We start from the raw sequence: 21,248 nt of genomic DNA, 5'->3' as shown, positions 1-21,248 counted from the left end.
ATATATATATATATATATATATATATATATATATATATATATATATATATATATATATATATATATATACACTGTATATATATATATATATATATATATATATATATATATATATATATATATATATATATATATATATATATATATATATATATATATATATATATATATATATAGATATATCGATTTGTGTTTCTCTTAAATATAATACAATAATATCATTATATTACTAATATGGCTATAAATCAATAGGTCATAAAGAGCCACACGTAAACGGCTTTTATTATTATGGATAGCTACTTCAAGTCGGTTCTTTCACATAATTACCGCAACCCCCTTATCAGGTGAAGGTACTTTCATGAATATGTGAAGTTATTTTTCATATTTATTTATAAGTTTCGATACATATTTGATGACAATCGTTTATCATTTAAAATTATAAACGATTGTTATTTTTTCTTTTTATAATTTATTTTTTCACTTCGTTTTGAATATGAATATAAATTAATCTGATGTTCATAAACATTTTCTGATGTGTAAAAATCATGTAAAATGCGAAAATAAGGGATCGAATACTGATGGAATGATGAGGCATTTAGAATGAATGGTTGAATAAATTAACGAATCAATTTTATTTAAAGGGAGTTATGAAAATAGGGAACATTTCAGTAGCTCATAAACAAATCAATGCAGTCAATTTTAAAATTTCTGTAAAACAAGAAAATTAAGTACGATTGTATCCAGATTGGCCGCCAACGATCGAATCTCAATCCGAACAATTGTCAATAGTTCATTTATGCGCAAATCAATTTCAAATCAGAATTATATATTAAAATTATAACAGAACCATTCAATTATCTTAAAGCTAATTTTAAATGAATTGAAAAATACAGGACTTTGAAAAAAAAATGTTTCGAGTCGTGGGAACAGAAAAATAACCGAGACTCTGAAACCATAGGCGTAAACATAACTTAATCACGTGGTTCAATTTAAGTATCCAACAAATCATCATTAACGAAAATATAATGCTGCAAAACCTTTTAAACTGACAGTAATAATTACTGGCCAAAATAATCGCTTTTAAAGAAATTTTACGTTAAGAATTTCCGGTAGATTTGTCGAAGAGGATTGCATGTTGGAAGCCTAAAGTGTCTTGAAAATAAAATTACAAACATGAATAAAAATAGATAAAGAAATCTTACCCACTTACGATGTCTATGAAGTATAGGTATATAGGCTTTCGCTTAGGGGGGGGGGAGTCAGATATAAAGAATCTTTGATATATATGTGGAAAGAAGATCGGAGTCGAGTATTTATGATTTCATCCTCCTTCTCTTCTAAACAGCCTGCCAGAATAACTTGGTATTCATCCCCGTTGCAAAAATAATATCACTGTGAAATGAATCCCACGCACTGTTATGGCCAACACAAATACAGTGAACGCATTCAATCAGATATCGATCAGTGACTTATGAAAACCAATGTTCATAAGACACTGATCGACTGGCAAGATAATCCACATCCAACATCATAAGAAGTATTTATACTTCTTATGATGATATGTATAATAAGTATATATATGTATATATACTTGGGGGACTACGCCCCACTGGCGCCTACGCCGACCAATCCCTAGTGTTCTGGCCTGGTAGGCTGGTTCTCCTTGAACTTTGATGACTCGAATTTTAAAGACTCGAAAGGGGGTTTCCGCCCACCCTGGCGCCTACGGCGCCCAATCCCCCAGAGTTCCGGACTGGTAGGCTGGTTCTCCTTGAATTCTGATGACTCGAATTTTGAAGACTCGACACTCAGGGTAGCCCCTGAGTTTCAAAAGGTTTCAATAAATAAATATATATATATATATATATATATATATATATATATATATATATATATATATATATATATATATATATATATATATATATATATATATACAGGGTGTTCGGGATAAATTTGACAGTTTCGTAAGGAAAAAGAAAATCTGCTTTGTATCTATTAAATTTAATGAATTGACAAAAAAACATTACAGGCAGAGTTAATTACAATACTATCAACAAGATTTACTCAAAATAACCACCATTAGCATCGATCACAGCTTCAATTCTGCTTCGGAACCTCGAACAAGCTGATGCTACAGTCTCCCTGGGAAGGGCCGCAAAAACTGTTTTAATTTTATCCATTAACTGGGCTTTTGTATTACTGGAAGTGCGATTGGTGTCTTTTTCAACTGCGCCCCATACAAAATAATCCATGGGGTTAAGGTCTGGGGAGTTTGGAGGCCAAACATTTGGACTGGTGAAGTCGTAGAAATTTTCAGACAACCATTTTTGACTTTTCCCAGAGGTGTGGCAAGGGGTCGAATCCTGCTGCCATACATACGGCCTACCATTGGCTACCCTTGTTATCCAGGGCTTGACTACAGTTAGCAACTCCACGAACAAAGCCCGAATTCCAATGCCAGGGTTCTTCAACACCTGTTCCTGCAGATTTGCGAGGAATTTTGCTGTACGAACGCAATCAGATCGTCTGCTAGGGATCTTTCTTCTTGCTACATTCTCGTAGTCACCATTGCAAGTCTCTAGTTCATGCCTGATTGTTTTTACTGTATTCAGGGAGCATTGGGCAGCAGTCGTAATATCCTTATTTTGATGGCGGGCACGAATCATCATGATACAAGTACAGGTACCAAGAGATGGCAGCACTTGTTTGCCGGTTTCTTCATCGATTGCCGCCTATAATTAGTGATAGACATGGGCCGGCTATCTCTCACTGGCTACCAGTGGAGATTTAACTGCCCACATAGTGACCAAAAGCTAGATAGGGTTAAAGGGTTAATCTCATCTAGCTCAGGTCATGGAAGTTAAATCATAAATATCAGCCAAGTACTAATTTACAATTGGCTGAAGTTCAGAAGCAGCTAGTTTTTAGAAACAGTGTGATACTAGAGCAAAGAGACTGTAGATAACCCTACCAGGATTTTTCGTCACTCTTCCATCACGTACAGTCATGGTGTTCGTTAACTTCCATCTAGAAGGACCTATTAGGAAACTAAAATAATAAAGTTAAAAAACTAACTGAGATCTTTCAATACTTTTCTCTAGTCTTAGTCTTCGGAACGTACCTGATTAATTTTTGTTCTAAATTTGCCTTAACGAATTCTGAATGTAACTAAATTTCATATAATTCGCAAACATCTCAAACAAACCGAATTTCAACCACTCTTGAACTATTATATGCATTCAGAAGTACCACCAAAACAACTTCGTTTGAATACGTATACATTCTTATAGAAATCACTCGCTATACTGCATCGACCAGCCCTTTCAGTTATACTTTTATCGTATTGGAAACTATAAACCATCATAATAAAAGTTGAATTATATGAGAGAATACCGTTACTTTCTCTTGTTAGAATACCTGTTATATTATTACGAAGGTCGTATTTCCACGCACGCACGCACGCACGCACGCACGCACGCTCGCACGCACACACACACACACACACACACACACACACACACACACACACACACACACACACACACACACACACACACACACACACACACACACACACACACACACACACACACACGCAGGTATTTTATGCACATAGATGAACCTAACGAATATATTATTCGTTACAGCAAGCAATATAGCTCATTCCGTTTTGCTTTTGTCGTATTGCAAAATACAAAACTTTCATAATGCAAGTGATCTAAGTGGAAGCAATTAGTTTCTGTCAGTTGGTTTCCTGTTATGCTATTATTACAGCCATGAATTCTAACGCACGCGTGATGATGCATGCACATGTATTACTTTGCCTCAGCAGATTTCTCTTTACTTTGTGGCATCATTTAAAATGTTTCATTTAAAATTTATTTATTTATTGAGTTATCATTATATTCCTACATTAAATTTTCATATATTTTACATTACATCTCATTCATTTACGTTTTCTTTCAAAATGATAAAACTGTAAATCAGTGATATGCTATGTATAACCCAATAGCACGAGCTCATCCGGGTTACAAGAAGTGTAACTATTATACAGCACGAATAGTATACAACATATTGACAGTATATTTAGATAATAATGTGTGTGTGTGTGTGTGTGTGTGTGTGTGTGTGTGTGTGTGTGTGTGTGTGTGTGTGTGCGTGTGTGTGTGTGCGTGCGCGCGCGCGCGCGCGCGCGTGCTACTCATATGTACACATGGAATAACAACAGTGCAGTTCAGAATTTGTAGTTCTTTCTTTAAGTTCTTTCTTTATTTGTGCAATCCATTTTGTCTAAGTTACAAGAAGATAGGAAATTGGAAATGACGCTGTGGATTTGTATATCATTTGTTTTATTTGTTTTTAGAGAGAAAGAGAGAGAGAGAGAGAGAGAGAGAGAGAGAGAGAGAGAGAGAGAGAGAGAGAGAGAGAGAGAGAGAGAGAGAGAGAGAAATAATTAAATAATTTGAGAAATTTTCAGCGAAGTCCAGAAATGAACCTTCAGTGAAATCTATCTCCAACTCGATCCATGATTTTGTTATACTTAGAAACACATGTTATGTTCCCCTCAAGTCAAGAAAATCGACCATGGAGCCCACGTTATTTAAAATAATATTACAGTGTTATGGACCACAACAATGCGGCACTTGTCTGCAGTGCCCTTCCCACCGGATTCCGTTTAAAATCAGTGAAGTCTTGGGCCAGTAATCTCTAATTGGCTAACGTTGGAGCTTGACTACTCGTTAGCCTACGAAAAGAAAGTTAGATAAGGCTAATAATGCCGGGGCTAATTCTTGTGGGAATAAACGGCGGATTAACGTATCCTTTGGCATAATTCTATAAGCAATACACTAGCATGGATCGGGTTTCTTGATGTAATGTCTAGTATAGTCAGTTTATTGGATTTTGTGCTTAATATGCTTCGGATCCTTTTCAACTAACATTAAAACACGCACACACACGTCATCTAACACACTAACTAGACTAGCTATTTCATCATACATTCGATCCAGGCACAAACTGTCATAACAAGAAATTCTGATGAATGGCACGGAAATCACGCAAGTATACACGTGCCGACCTTTCTACTATTCGTGCACATACAACATTTCCGATCTTCATTTATTGCTCGGTTCCAATAATTCCAACCCCTCCATGTACGAGATCCAGAAAAATGAACAATAGGTTGATTCATTTCCAAATGAGGAAGTTTTCACAGTTGAAAACGTGGCAATTTTTTCAGGAGAATAAATAGCCAACTGACACAGTGCGAACTGATACTTTCGCTTCAGATCTCCCTTTTATTCGTGGCCGAATGTAAGTATATTTTATATTATTTCCACATGTATTAGTACGCGCGTGTGTGTGTGTGTGTGTGTGTGTGTGTGTGTGTGGTCTTTATTTGAAATTCATGTTTCACGTAGTTTTAGGAATCGCATTATGGCGTAGATACACTGAAAGTCTGCAGGTGGTAGACCAAATTGCTTTATGCTGTGCGACTAACATTCTTGACGGTTGACAGTGGGTTGCATTTTGGATTAAGTACTCGCACCCCACCCGCAGTGCTAAATTTTACCATACGTGTTTACAATATTTTATAGACAATTCACATAAAAAAGTATGAACAGTCATGTAGAAAATATGGCATATTTATTAGTAAAAGCAAAACGAAGATAAATAATTACTGACTTTATTTATTTATTTTTTATGAAATATCTTTATTCATCTTAATCAAGTGGCACCATTACACTATTAGTTAAACTGTATTACTGCCCTGTGTTTCAAACAGTATATATATATATATATATATATATATATATATATATATATATATATATATATATATATATATATATATATATATATATATATATATATATATATATATATATATATCGATTTGTGTTTCCCTTAAATATAATACAATAATATCATTATATTACTAATATGGCTATAAATCAATAGCTCATAAAGAGTCACACGTAAACGGCTTTTATTATTATGGATAGCTACTTCAAGTCGGTTCTTTCACATAATTACCGCAACCCCCTTATCAGGTGAAGGTACTTTCATGCATATGTGAAGTTATTTTTCATATTTATTTATAAGTTTCGATACATATTTGATGACAATTGTTTATCATTTAAAATTATAAACGATTGTTATTTTTTCTTTTTATAATTTATTTTTTCACTTCGTTTTGAATATGAATATAAATTAATCTGATGTTCATAAACATTTTCTGATGTGTAAAAATCATGTAAAATGCGAAAATAAGGGATCGAATACTGATGGAATGATGAGGCATTTAGAATGAATGGTTGAATAAATTAATGAATCAATTTTATTTAAAGGGAGTTATGAAAATAGGGAACATTTCAGTAGCTCATAAACAAATCAATGCAGTCAATTTTAAAATTTCTGTAAAACAAGAAAATTAAGTACGATTGTATCCAGATTGGCCGCCAACGATCGAATCTCAATCCGAACAATTGTCAATAGTTCATTTATGCGCAAATCAATTTCAAATCAGAATTATATATTAAAATTATAACCGAACCATTCAATTATCTTAAAGCTAATTTTAAATGAATTGAAAAATACAGGACTTTGAAAAAAAAATGTTTCGAGTCGTGGGAACAGAAAAATAACCGAGACTCTGAAACCATAGGCGTAAACATAACTTAATCACGTGGTTCAATTTAAGTATCCAACAAATCATCATTAACGAAAATATAATGCTGCAAAACCTTTTAAACTGACAGTAATAATTACTGGCCAAAATAATCGCTTTTAAAGAAATTTTACGTTAAGAATTTCCGGTAGATTTGTCGAAGAGGATTGCATGTTGGAAGCCTAAAGTGTCTTGAAAATAAAATTACAAACATGAATAAAAATAGATAAAGAAATCTTACCCACTTACGATGTCTATGAAGTATAGGTATATAGGCTTTCGCTTAGGGGGGGGGGAGTCAGATATAAAGAATCTTTGATATATATGTGGAAAGAAGATCGTAGTCGAGTATTTATGATTTCATCCTCCTTCTCTTCTAAACAGCCTGCCAGAATAACTTGGTATTCATCCCCGTCGCAAAAATAATATCACTGTGAAATGAATCCCACGCACTGTTATGGCCAACACAAATACAGTGAACGCATTCAATCAGATATCGATCAGTGACTTATGAAAACCAATGTTCATAAGACACTGATCGACTGGCAAGATAATCCACATCCAACATCATAAGAAGTATTTATACTTCTTATGATGATATGTATAATAAGTATATATATGTATATATACTTGGGGGACTACGCCCCACTGGCGCCTACGCCGACCAATCCCTAATGTTCTGGCCTGGTAGGCTGGTTCTCCTTGAACTTTGATGACTCGAATTTTAAAGACTCGAAAGGGGGTTTCCGCCCACCCTGGCGCCTACGGCGCCCAATCCCCCAGAGTTCCGGACTGGTAGGCTGGTTCTCCTTGAATTCTGATGACTCGAATTTTGAAGACTCGACACTCAGGGTAGCCCCTGAGTTTCAAAAGGTTTCAATAAATAAATATATATATATATATATATATATATATATATATATATATATATATATATATATATATATATATATATATATATATATATATATATATATATATATATACAGGGTGTTCGGGATAAATTTGACAGTTTCGTAAGGAATAAGAAAATCTTCTTTGTATCTATTAAATTTAATGAATTGACAAAAAAACATTACAGGCAGAGTTAATTACAATACTATCAACAAGATTCACTCAAAATAACCACCATTAGCATCGATCACAGCTTCAATTCTGCTTCGGAACCTCGAACAAGCTGATGCTACAGTCTTCCTGGGAAGGGCCGCAAAAACTGTTTTAATTTTATCCATTAACTGGGCTTTTGTATTACTGGAAGTGCGATTGGTGTCTTTTTCAACTGCGCCCCATACAAAATAATCCATGGGGTTAAGGTCTGGGGAGTTTGGAGGCCAAACATTTGGACTGGTGAAGTCGTAGAAATTTTCAGACAACCATTTTTGACTTTTCCCAGAGGTGTGGCAAGGGGCCGAATCCTGCTGCCATACATACGGCCTACCATTGGCTACCCTTGTTATCCAGGGCTTGACTACAGTTAGCAACTCCACGAACAAAGCCCGAATTCCAATGCCAGGGTTCTTCAACACCTGTTCCTGCAGATTTGCGAGGAATTCTGCTGTACGAACGCAATCAGATCGTCTGCTAGGGATCTTTCTTCTTGCTACATCCTCGTAGTCACCATTGCAAGTCTCTAGTTCATGCCTGATTGTTTTTACTGTATTCAGGGAGCATTGGGCAGCAGTCGTAATATCCTTATTTTGATGGCGGGCACGAATCATCATGATACAAGTTATTCTCTTCCATGATTCAGGTGGATTCCAGCTATCCATCCTTTCTGATATCTTGTATGTGAATGAAGAAGGGTCCAAACTTTTAAATGAAGAGAAGTGTGTGTTAATACATGTAACTTACGGAAAAATATAATTAATTATAAATATGTCAAATTTATCCCGAACACCCTGTATATATATATATATATATACAGGGTGTTCGGGATAAATTTGACAGTTTCGTAAGGAAAAAGAAAATCTTCTTTGTATCTATTAAATTTAATGAATTGACAAGAAAACATTACAGGCAGAGTTAATTACAATACTATCAACAAGATTTACTCAAAATAACCACCATTAGCATCGATCACAGCTTCAATTCTGCTTCGGAACCTCGAACAAGCTGATGCTACAGTCTCCCTGGGAAGGGCCGCAAAAACTGTTTTAATTTTATCCATTAACTGGGCTTTTGTATTACTGGAAGTGCGATTGGTGTCTTTTTCAACTGCGCCCCATACAAAATAATCCATGGGGTTAAGGTCTGGGGAGTTTGGAGGCCAAACATTTGGACTGGTGAAGTCGTAGAAATTTTCAGACAACCATTTTTGACTTTTCCCAGAGGTGTGGCAAGGGGTCGAATCCTGCTGCCATACATACGGCCTACCATTGGCTACCCTTGTTATCCAGGGCTTGACTACAGTTAGCAACTCCACGAACAAAGCCCGAATTCCAATGCCAGGGTTCTTCAACACCTGTTCCTGCAGATTTGCGAGGAATTCTGCTGTACGAACGCAATCAGATCGTCTGCTAGGGATCTTTCTTCTTGCTACATCCTCGTAGTCACCATTGCAAGTCTCTAGTTCATGCCTGATTGTTTTTACTGTATTCAGGGAGCATTGGGCAGCAGTCGTAATATCCTTATTTTGATGGCGGGCACGAATCATCATGATACAAGTTATTCTCTTCCATGATTCAGGTGGGTTCCAGCTATCCATCCTTTCTGACATCTTGTATATGAATGAAGAAGGGTCCAAACGTTTAAATGAAGAGAAGTGTGTGTTAATACATGTAACTTACGGAAAAATATAATTAATTAATAATAAATATGTCAAATTTATCCCGAACACCCTGTATATATATATATATATATATATATATATATATAAACACACTGTGTACCTTAACCACAAAAGGAAAAAAAAACTTAGCATTACAGAAACTAAATTGTTCCAAGTAAAGATGTGGTATCCAATTAACTCATATTATATGCCATAATATTTATAAAACCATTCTAAGATACGGCATACCAGTCTATGCGAACCCACAAGCAGTCACCCATCGAAATTAGAATCTTTGCATGAAAGAATGATTTTCATTGCGTTTCGGAGAGCACAAAACACTCACAAACTCTTTAATATCTTCATTAAATTTTAAGTATATCAAACCTGAGACAACGTAATCATATTAAATAAGTACTTCAATAATGGTTATCATGAACATAGAGAACATACCGCATAATGAGGACTATACTACTTTCCACACTACCAAACACTTCAACAATAGACATGGAAAAACCATGAGAGAGAGCATCTGATACCTATTCTGATTGATAATCTTATATGCAGCTTAAAATACCTACGTATACATCGAACACTCATATAAGAACTATGAAAGTAGCACCGCACAATTAGCACTGCACACTCATACAACCAATAAAGTATACAGATTATCAGTTGTTTAGGAGAATAACGGAAAGCACCCTCACATAATACAACAAACACATACAATAAGCACATAATAATCCCACTCTCTATAGAAAAACTTGTTAACATCCAGATCACGTTAAAATAAGTGTTATCATCTATAGAACATCCTCCTCCTACTACACCCTTAATAATATTATTTATTCTTATGAGAATGAGTCACTCATCCCTGGAAATATATACTTAATATTATCACTACAATTTTAATTTATTTATAATAGTAATAATAATAAATTTCTACTACTATTTCTTTTACTGATAGTATGAGGAAAAAGTTAGATGAATCCATTTATTATTTCCTACTGCTAACAATAAATAAATAAAATAGCCTTCAAAACTAAATGTAAATGATAAAATGCAGGAAAAAAGTATGTATATTTATATACAATTATTCCAGAGCCAATATCTTTAAATTGAAAAAGATCTCTCTTAGCCATAAAATCAGGCATTGGAAATATATATGTGAAAAAAGTGAAGTATTACTATTTTTTTTAAAATTTTAACAAACAATCAAAATTTATTATTATTCACACATAATATTTACGATATATAATTATACTGTAATCTAAATACATAATACTGATAACGTACGTTTTAAAAATATGTTATCAATGTAGCCGTCCATGCTGTATAAATGTATATAATACATTATATATATATATGCTGTATATAATATAAATGTATATCCATATACATTTATATTATATATGCATTACGTATAATTTTTAATTTTTTAGCACTTTATTATGTTTCAGATAGATTCCATATCGTATGTTACGCTTTCGCGCAGGCCTATACTTTTACCCTGTAAGCCTTCGTAACCGATAATCCTCCGGAATAGATTGGTTGCTCCTTATTCCAGGTAGTATCCCATGTCTGTCAAAGCGTGTGTTCATGGGGCCGGTTTGCCTGCTTTTTGGGAGAAAAAAAACCTGGATAAACTTCGAAAAAAAACCTGCTGTCCACGCCCACGCCCTTCCGCTCCTCATGTCTCCGACAAGAATCGAACCCAGAACGCTCCTTGCATATGGTTGCGAAGCGCGCAGACACTAGGCTAACCTCGCGGACAAATTTCATATAATAAGAACAATAATAATAACAATTGAGAGAGAGAGAGAGAGAGAGAGAGAGAGAGCAATTCATAGTTATAGTAATACACAAGTAGAATTCTCTAATCCACTAAATGACAAAAAAGTAGGATCAGTTAAGAATCAGGAAAAGAGACTTTTCGCTATGTTACATTGTAGTATAATTATGCTATTACATTTTATACATAGTAATATTATGAGGATATCCATAATCCTGTATATCCATACATATTTACATTGCATATACGTATGTATTTTATATCTCAGTATAGACTCACCTAGGGATTTGTACATGATTGTTATCGTATTTTAGAGGTTATTTATATATCTTGGAAGTTGTGCATTCTATACAATAATATGCGCAGTTGTCTGTGTATATAGTTAATGTGTGTTTAATCGCATATTGTAATCAAAGTGCACGAGCAAGTATTTAATGTTTGTAACTTCCTGGAATGTAGGGCAAGAACAAGTTTTATTTTTCTTTAGACAATGTGGGATATGAGATCTACAGGGTGGTTCAAAATATCACGTGCAAACTTTGAGAGGAGATAGAGAACATCAAAATCAACCATATTCACTTAGGAAAGCATGGCCGGAAACGCCACCGGAAATTACTAACAGGGACACAAAGATACAGAAATAACACAAGGCAGTAAGTAGGGTAAAAAAACTTTATTAGGTGTAACTGAACAGTTCAATAGTAGTTGGATACATAATAATGTTTCACATCAGGTGCTTAAAGTTAGGACCATTAGCAGTGTTGTATGCATAACCCCGACGACACATTGATTGCCTTATATTTTCGAAAATACCTGGAGTTTCCTGGATATTAGCAACGGCGATGGCGATTCTTGCCACGAGGTTCATGTCAGAGGCAACAAGCGTTTCGTACATCATGGCTTTAAGGGTCCCCCACAGAAATAAATCACTGTTCGGTAAATCAGGTAATCGTGGGGGGCTAGGCGACCTCTCCACCACTCCCAATTCATCGAGCCCCAAAGGACCTGTACGAACACTGACGCACAGAAATATCAAAATGGGCTGAAGCCCTGTAGTGTTGGAACCACATCTGCCGACACACAGTCATAGGAATATTGTTCATTAAATCCTGCAGAATTTCTTCCAGAAAGTTCCGATACTTGTAGGAGTGCAGTCGGAGTGGTAAAAGATTATGGGCCGACTAAACAGTCAGCGACGATACCTGCCCGTACATTAATGGCGAAGCGTTGTTGTGCAGCATATGATCGCACATCGTGTGAGTTCTCATGGGCCTACACATCAGCAATGTGGTGATTGAAGGCCTCTTCGCGGGTAAATGAAGCTTCGTCCGTGAACAAAACAAAAGTTGGGAAATCCAGCTCTACGGCACTTTTCTGCAGAAACCACAGCGCGAATTCCACACGTCGAGGATAATCTTCGGCCATCAGTAACTGGACCCATTGCAGATGAAATGGATGCAAGGACTCAGAGTGCAAAACGCGCAATACGCTGGATCGAGATACTCCTATAGCAGAGACAACGGCACGTGTGCTTGTCTCTGGATTATTGTCCATCTCATGCAACATGGCTGGTTTTCGCGTCGATGGTGGCCGCCCACAATCATGCGATGCCTGATTGATCCATAGTCATACAAATTCTGATGCAAATGCGCAAACATTTGGTGATGAGGTGGACCTCTGTTTGGGTACCTTTCGCGATACATTCGTACAGCGGCTCGTCAATTACCGTCAGCTAACCCGTAAACAAGGTGCATGTATGCTATCTCAGCGTTCGAAAAACGACGCATTTTCTTCGTTCGACGTTGAAATGTTGAACGAGGAAGCCCCAATTGCTCACCTGGAGCGCTGACGAACAGCGCCACCTATCACTTTCGGGTGGCGTTTCCGGTCATGCTTTCCTATGTGAATATTGTTGATTTTCATATTCTCTTCCTCCCCCTCAAAGTTTGTACGTGCAATTTGGACCACCCTCTATAAATATCCGAGGGTTTCTAAATATGATGAGTTGAGATTTATTGCTGTTTATTACAACAGAATTATGCAGGCGCCAATCAGTGATTACGTTGAGGTCTGACTGTAAATGTTGTAAGCTGTTGATGGGGTCTTTATGTATGGATATAAATAGCGTTTCATCTACGTACTAGTAAATGTAACTGTATAGTTGTAGGTTCTAAACGATCTGTCGTTTACAAGTATTCAATATATTTGTGAACGACAGATCGTTTACAAATATATTGAAATGCAGGGCGATAGAATTGCCCTTTGAGGAATGCTACAATCAATCTCAGTTCTGTTATTACAAGTACGATTTATTTTTGTAATGTTGGTTCTGGTCTTCGAACCAGTTCTAGAGTTTTACTCTAATTTCTATTACTTTAAGTTTTTTTTTTAAAAAGAATTGTGTATTTTATGGTGTCGAAAGCCTTAGAGAAGTCAAGAGCTAGTTCAAATATAAAGTGCTTTTGGTCAAGAGATGAGTTCATAATGCCACAAAGATCATTGAATAAAATATTGGTTCTTTTATTTTTATTAATAATAAAATCTTTATTAATAATCTTTCATTATAATTATAATATAGTTATTAAAACATTATTAACTTTCCCAACTTCATATTTGTAGCGATCAGAAAATCTAATAGTAATATTTCAAATTTATATTTGTAAATGTACTGTATATGTGTGATGAGGAAAATAAACTGTCAAAAATTATTATTATTATACAGATTGAAGCAATTATGAAAAACCTCCTCCTCGCTTCAAGTTTTTTGCTGCTGTGTTTTAATAATGCTTTACAACTAAATGTCTTAAATATCTTGAACTTGACATGTTTAGGTGTACCTACTGGTGAGTTATTAATTTATATTTCGAATATTAATGATAATTATTTTAACTATTATGGGTCATTAAAGTAGTGTGCAAAATATGAGTCTCAAATGCTTTTAATGTTGTTTCCACCTACGAAAGATTATTTATAAACGTATAGTAAATTTTGTACCATGAGCGATTATATATATAATATAGTTCGCTCATTGTTCAAAATTATATATATATATATATATATATTTTTTTTTTTTTTTTTTTTTTTTTTTAATATTTTATCAGTCTTACATAAAAAAAGAAAATTATTTGTATAAATTGTATCATATTTTCCATTTAGTTTTTACAGTCCAGAGTCTAGATTAGTCCAAGTAGAAAAAGTTTCTAGTTTGTTCTGCAGAGTAGGATCAAACGACAAACTTTTTCAAACTACTTCAAACATCCAATAAGCAGCGCGATCTTGTTATACCGGACTATAAGACACTCACAGACATCCATGTCCATGGCAAAATTCGAGAGCAAGTGCGCTAACCACTAGTTCAATCATGCCACAATTTGAAAAAACTAAACATAAACTTATTCGTGCTATATGGTTTTCCTTTTTTCTCTGTCCTCTACCATTCCCGGAGTACCCCAGAACATCATTGTTTCGGTTACCTCGTTCTTCTGAATAGATATTATTTTCTTGCTGACTTGAAATCATATCCTGATAAAAATACAACTCTTTCACCAGCAAGCTTAAGGAACTACAATCAATGCGTTATCTCCATATCATCCTACAATAATTACATTCCTAGCATATCATCGTCAATGTTCCCACGGAAAAATCTGTAGTCTCGTGATTTGTTATTTCTAAAAAAGTGACATCATTTGTTAGTTGTAAATAAGTGACGTTGTTTTGAATGGAAAGGGAGATATATAAGTGTATAAGGAATCGTGTCGTGATTGGTGGGACACTTCTAACCAGATCAAGATCAAGTTAAGATAAGGAATCGTGATGTGAATGTTTGTTGTTATAGAGTTTTGAATGTTTGGAATTGCGCTTTGGGCCCTCGCCCGTCAGGGACATCACGTGTTGTATGTTTTTGAGATAAGATATCCTGGAATTTTCCAAGGGTGACACACATCCATGATTGTTGTCATGTTTTGTGTTTGGTTGTCTATAGATGGGTGTGCTAATTTTCGAATACATTTTGGGTATTTCTTTCCTATTAAAAGGTGAGATTTCTTAGAGTAGAGTCGTGATGGTGGCTGTGATTAGGTTTTTCTGAATAATTTAATTATATACTGGTGTCCCTCAAACACAAACTTTTTTTTCTTCTATAGATGGCTGTGCTAATTTTCCAATACATTTAGGGGTATTTCTTTCCTGTTAAAGGGTGGAAATTCTTAAAGTAGGGTAGAGTAGAGTCTAGTGGCGGCTGTGTTTTGAGCTTTTCTGAATAATTTAATTATATGCTGGTGTCCCTCAAACACACACACACACACACATTAGGCATGAAAAGTCGCTAATGTATCCATGTTGATACTCTAATATGTACCCTATGATTATTCTTATGAAAAAAACCTATTCAGTATTAGAATTACGTTTATCAAAATATACGAGCAGTGATTATTGAAATTACAATTATCAGTTGTTATATTTAAGTTAAAAAAATAAGCTTACATTTCTTTCCAGAATGGGAACATCTTGGTACTATCTAGGTTTTCTGAATATTCCAAATTGTTGATTTGTAGCATATATTCACAGCACAGAACACAAACACAAGCCTGAAAATACAGTTGACTCTTTCATTATAGGTTACTAGGGCTAACGTATATTCACAACACAAAAAGACTATGGAACTCTAGTTTAATCTGTTTGTATTAATCACACCCTGTTACAAAAGTTATCATTTTCCCACTGTTGGTTGTTTCTCGAACACATACATATAACTAAGTGATTAGCATTCACATGATTGTGATGACATATATCTTAAATTTATTCATCTGGAGGGATTGGAATTCTCCTGGTATTACTTGAAGGTTTGATAATACTTCACACACCACAATCCAGTCGTCACCTTTTTCATGACTCATATTCTCCTTTTGATGTTTTGCGCGATATTATCAGTTCGGGGAAGTACGACTGTTTTTCTAGTGTAAAATTCTTATGACACATATCCTAAAATTATTTATTTCTGATTAATTATTTTATACAGTTATTGTTTTAAGTAGATGGGTTGTTTGTTTGATTACATTTTGTTTAGCTATGGAAACTGGAATTTATTTCAAATGAATATTAGCTCTGTAATCTCTCTCTTATCCGGTCACCAGTTTGTTGTATGTAGGTGAGAAATCATGTGTTTAGGTTGGAACTCTTCGTTCCCATGGGAAATTATTGCTGTAGTAAATTAATGCTTATATTTATTTATTTTTTTAAACCAATATTGACTATTAATTTTCCCTGAGATTCCTTGAGCTCTTAACGTATTTCTGTAACTGAAATTAATTCATTTTATTTATTTTTTCTTTAGCATTAGTAATTTTAAGTAACGGATATGCAAGAAACAAGGTTTTAAACTAGCTGTAGCATTTTCTTTTAGAAATTTCTTTTGCCAGCACAAAAAATTAATAGTTGTTTCTTATTATTTCAAATGAATATTAGCTCTATAATATATACTTTGTTAATTTCTATGTTACCTTTTATTTTACTGTAATATTATTAACAAATTGTATTTACTGAATCTAACATACAGAAATTAAATAAAGTGAAAAAGACAGGTATCTACATATATAATAAATAAATAAATTGTCACTTTTCAGGTGAAATATTCTCCACTAAAATTCTCCCTATTAATTTAATACCTATTTCCTTTTGCTTCCAAGAGTTGACACAGTTTCATTGAGTGGATATAAAAAACAAATTCTCTGGTTAATTTGTGGTATGAAATTTTACAAGGAGAAAAAATATGTTATGATCTTACTAAAATTTGTATAACACATCAACGACACCCAATTTGTTCATTTAAATTGACACATTTTATTTGAATGAAATATTAGTTACAAATTTTATTTACTGAATCTAACATACAGAAAAGAAATAAAGTGAAAAATACAAGGTTCTACCCAATGCATGTGGAATTGCCGTCATGTGGTTTTTGACAATGTGACTCTCATCTGAAAGTTAACTTTTCATTGATGATCTTTGGGAATTTATTACTGTAGTAAAATTAAGGGTTACATATTTATTTTTTTAAGCCAATATATACTTATACTTCTGAGAATTATTAAAACCACAGAATTTTCGTTATGTTTCCAAAAGCATTTAAAAGTACATGTTATGTTTTCACGTTTTGGGCATCCAATTTCATTTAAATCAAGAACAGGCCCCCTATTAACCTCGTTAATATTTTTGATTTTTCTCTTCCTTTGGCAAGTAATATTTGATATCTGCATGTTGATTCTATCATCCAATTTCTTAGTTTGTCCAGTGATAGTGAACCAATTTCCCACTTCAGCTCATGGTTATATTTTATTCACCAAGAATTCTCTTTTTTAACTCTTTCAGGTAATTCTTTCCAACTACAAGGTGATTTTGTCAATGCACATCTTACAATAATTCCATCAGAAATACAACTTTCTTTAGGAAATAAATTTGAACTCTTATTCAAAAGGAATTGGCAATTAATTGTCCCAATGATAACGGAAAATTCGTATTTTTCACGATTATGAAAAACTGTCGATTTTTCATAATCGTTTTCCTTCATTCTTCTTATTCTTAGATTACTTCATATGGCACCACAAATAAATAGTTATTTATTATTATTATTATTATTATTATTATTATTATTATTATTATTATTATTATTTTACTGATTATGAGCTATGATCGTATATTTTATAGTAACTTTCTGTTACAGAACCTGTGTAGCTCAGTAGAAGTGACGTTTGCACTCTACAGTGCTTAACTGCACGAAGAAAGGATTTGGTGGTTCAAATCTAGTCGTCGACTAGAGGAAATTTTTCTAATCCTTTTTTCGACCAGTTCCTGAGTTAGTCGATCTCTGACGAGGGCTAGCGGTTTTTTTCTCCCGGAAACTCGGGTTTTTCATTGCATAAACTCAAGAAAATCGACTGTCGAACCCACACTAATTTCAGACATTAAAAATATTGTGTTAGGGTTAGGGACCACGAGATGTCAGGACTAGCTTGCTGCCTTCTTTACTGATGAATCAGTGATAGCCTTGGGCCAGCTATTTCTCTGATTGGCTACCAGTGGGGATTGAATTGCCCACTCAGTCATCAAAAGTTGGATAGGTAAACGGCCCCGCCTACTCCCTATATGGGAATAAATAGGCGTTAGCTGATTTTTTTTTAGAACTTTCTGTTACAAAATTCTAAACAATTAGAACTTTTCACAAGGAAACTTTCAAACAATTTTGTGGCTCAAGCCATTATTTTTACATTATGAAACACAAAACAGCAGTTGCAGTGGATGAATGATTACCTTAAGTCCAAAGTCACTCTATGATATTTTCTTATAGTAGTGTTTACAGTTACCATGCTCTACACTGACCGTTCCTTCAAAAATGAACCTTTTGTGCAGATGACTCGACGACATGTTTTCACATGCTGCTAGATATACTGTTAGTGTGTTTTTATCTTACTTTGTGTGGGCAAAGGTAAAATTTGTTATGCGTTATCTGGAGAGTACAAACATTCTTTTTATACCAAACTTTAAGTGTTAAAGTCATGTTTTGGGGTTAATTATTTGGTATGTCTCTGTAAAACAACCAAGTTCTAACAGATCGGATTTTCGATTGTGTGAACGAAAATCTGATTGCTTTCAGATAACTCAAACAATGTCAATACATGGATATCAGTTTTCAACACTTTTCCCCCCATTCCTGGCATTAATTTCACTGTTGTAATTTTTTAAAACAATTAAACAGAATTGCATTAAGGTATAAAGTTGTAGATTTAAATATCAAGTTCTAATCAGAATAACTGAGTAAAAAATTCAATGTGGAAAAACACAACAACAAAAGTACACATCTTTGTCATTTAAGTTTACAAATGCATATTTTATTTTGCTGAAATACAATTTACAAGTATATTCACTGAGAAAAATTCGAAATATGTAATTACCTAAAAATATTTTACAATATTTAGTTTAGACTCTTAACATTTTCCAAAGAGTTCAATGAATAAAATTTTTGTTACTCACGGTTTCTTGTTTATATTACATCAAAATAGCTGGTCATGCAAAATAATTTTTAAATCAGACCCATGGTAAACACATTTCCATACATTTTATATTGTGTCAGTCTGGACATGATACCATGCCTATCTAAACATTCTGTGTATTCTTTTGTCAGCAAATATACACAAACAGTTTTTGTAAAATGTTCCTAAATGTCCCAAAATAAAGAATCTTTATCGAATTGGATAAAATCTTGAAAATCTAATTTTACCATTGATGAATTTAAATGATTAGCGATAATTTTCCCCATGATAAGAATAGATGGTAATTCAGTTTCCAAATATAGTAAATGATTATCAATGTCGTACATTTTTGGTGAAAATCTCTCAGCTTCTTCACAACTAATAGAAAAAACTTTACTTCCATCAGCTCTTGTATCATCAAGTATTAGTTCCCCATCTTGACATTTCATAATATAACAATCACCGAGGTCCATTTCACAGTCAACTCTTCTTTGCAAGTAGCCAAGGATATCAGACCACTTCCTGCATAACTTTTCCCAAGTGGTCCTGGATAAATACATTACAATGTATGTGTCTTCTAAAATAATAATCGGTTTCCATCCTTTTAGAGCTATGTGAAGAGTTTTGTCTCGTGCTATTTTCCTGAAAAAAGAAAATTTCAATTACTTTTTTGGCTCACCCATTATTTTACTTTACTTTCCTGGATACAAAATACCACAACACTGTTAAGTATATTATCCTCAAAAAGTGTTTTTAATGTTAGACCATGTGACTATTTCTCTCACTCATATGCCGGAAATTGTTGGGATGGGGAAAAATAACAATAGGGTGTGGAAATGAAAAGGTCGTCAAGAGGGTGACAGAGGTCTTCCCTGCAATGCTCCTCCACCCCACCACCTAAACCAATCATCCCCCTATTCTTCACACTCTCCTCCAGAAGATGGCTGCTCAGGCTAGTAAAGATGAGTGAGCTCATCATTTGCGGATTATATTTTAGTGATGTCACCTCTAACTGATACTGATAACTTTGGAGGAAAAAAAATAGCATTAGGTGGTGGAAGTGAAAAGGTAGTCAAGAGGTGACAGAGGTCTTCCCTGCAATACCCCCCCCCCCCTCACCCCCTCTCTTCCAGAAGATGTCTGCTCAGGGGCTAGTGGAGATGAGCGAGCTCATCATTTGCAGATATCTTTTAGTGATGTCACCTCCAACTGATACTGATAACGTTTGGAGGAAAAAAATTAAAAAAACGCGTTTTTTTATTTTATTTTTTCTTCGGAAAGGAAGCGTGCTTTGCATAATGAAATACTAAGGCTATCCATCTGAATTCATTAGTCTCTGTATTCAAGTAGCCTAATCATGAAGATACTTTACATACACAATTTGTTTGCTTTCACTTCGATAAAGAATTAAACAAGAATACAATTTTTGGTAAATATAACATACTTTCTATCGAAGTAAAAAAATTGAAACCTACGTATAGCGCTAGTTCCTAGAGATTTTGCGTCTTCTCATTATGTAAATGAATTGATTTTGCTTTAAGATTCATTATTATCATATATATATATTGTTATAGCCATGTAAAATTTTGGAAAAAAGCGCTGAATCTTTTAAAATAAATAATTTAACATTTATCAATATGTGTTGGTTCTTCAACATACAGGGAGTCGAACCCCTTTCTTCCTAGCCAAAGGGAGGTTATCGTGCGGTATCAGTTTTGTCCCCAGAAATATCAGGTTGTGGATAGATGAGGTAAGTACTATGAAGGACAGAAAGTTGTGATGAGTTTACAGTCTAATTTGGCAACAGAAAATATGACTTCTCCACGAAGAAAAAAGGTGGTTAAGAAAATGTTAACTATTGCAGCTATAGGTAATCTTCAATGCTTTCATTTGATCACCTTTTCCATCTTCATCGGCAAAGTTCTTAAAAAGGAAACAATCTGGATTTGTTATGATAAAATCTTCAGAAACAATTATCAGTGTGAGTGACTG

At 34.2% G+C, this 21,248-nt stretch overlaps 1 protein-coding gene across 1 annotated transcript in view; it reads right to left on the bottom strand.

The window, feature by feature from the left end:
- LOC150103383 (pancreatic triacylglycerol lipase-like) overlaps positions 1 to 12,130 on the bottom strand; it is a 52,288-nt gene extending 40,158 nt beyond the window's left edge. The window contains exon 1 of the mRNA XM_090398459.1: positions 12,046 to 12,130. Coding sequence (XP_090254585.1) covers positions 12,046 to 12,130 — 85 coding nt within the window. The remainder of the gene's footprint in view (positions 1 to 12,045) is intronic.
- Positions 12,131 to 21,248: the final 9,118 nt, after the last annotated feature.

This window comes from Typopeltis vanoorti, chromosome 9 (genome assembly GCF_054136105.1).
Source record: "Typopeltis vanoorti isolate ZY-2024b chromosome 9, IOZ_Tvanoo_1.0, whole genome shotgun sequence".
NCBI lineage: Eukaryota > Metazoa > Arthropoda > Arachnida > Uropygi > Thelyphonidae > Typopeltis > Typopeltis vanoorti.
The sequence above is the reverse complement of the archived record's forward strand: the minus strand, read 5'-3'. Positions and strand labels throughout refer to the sequence as shown.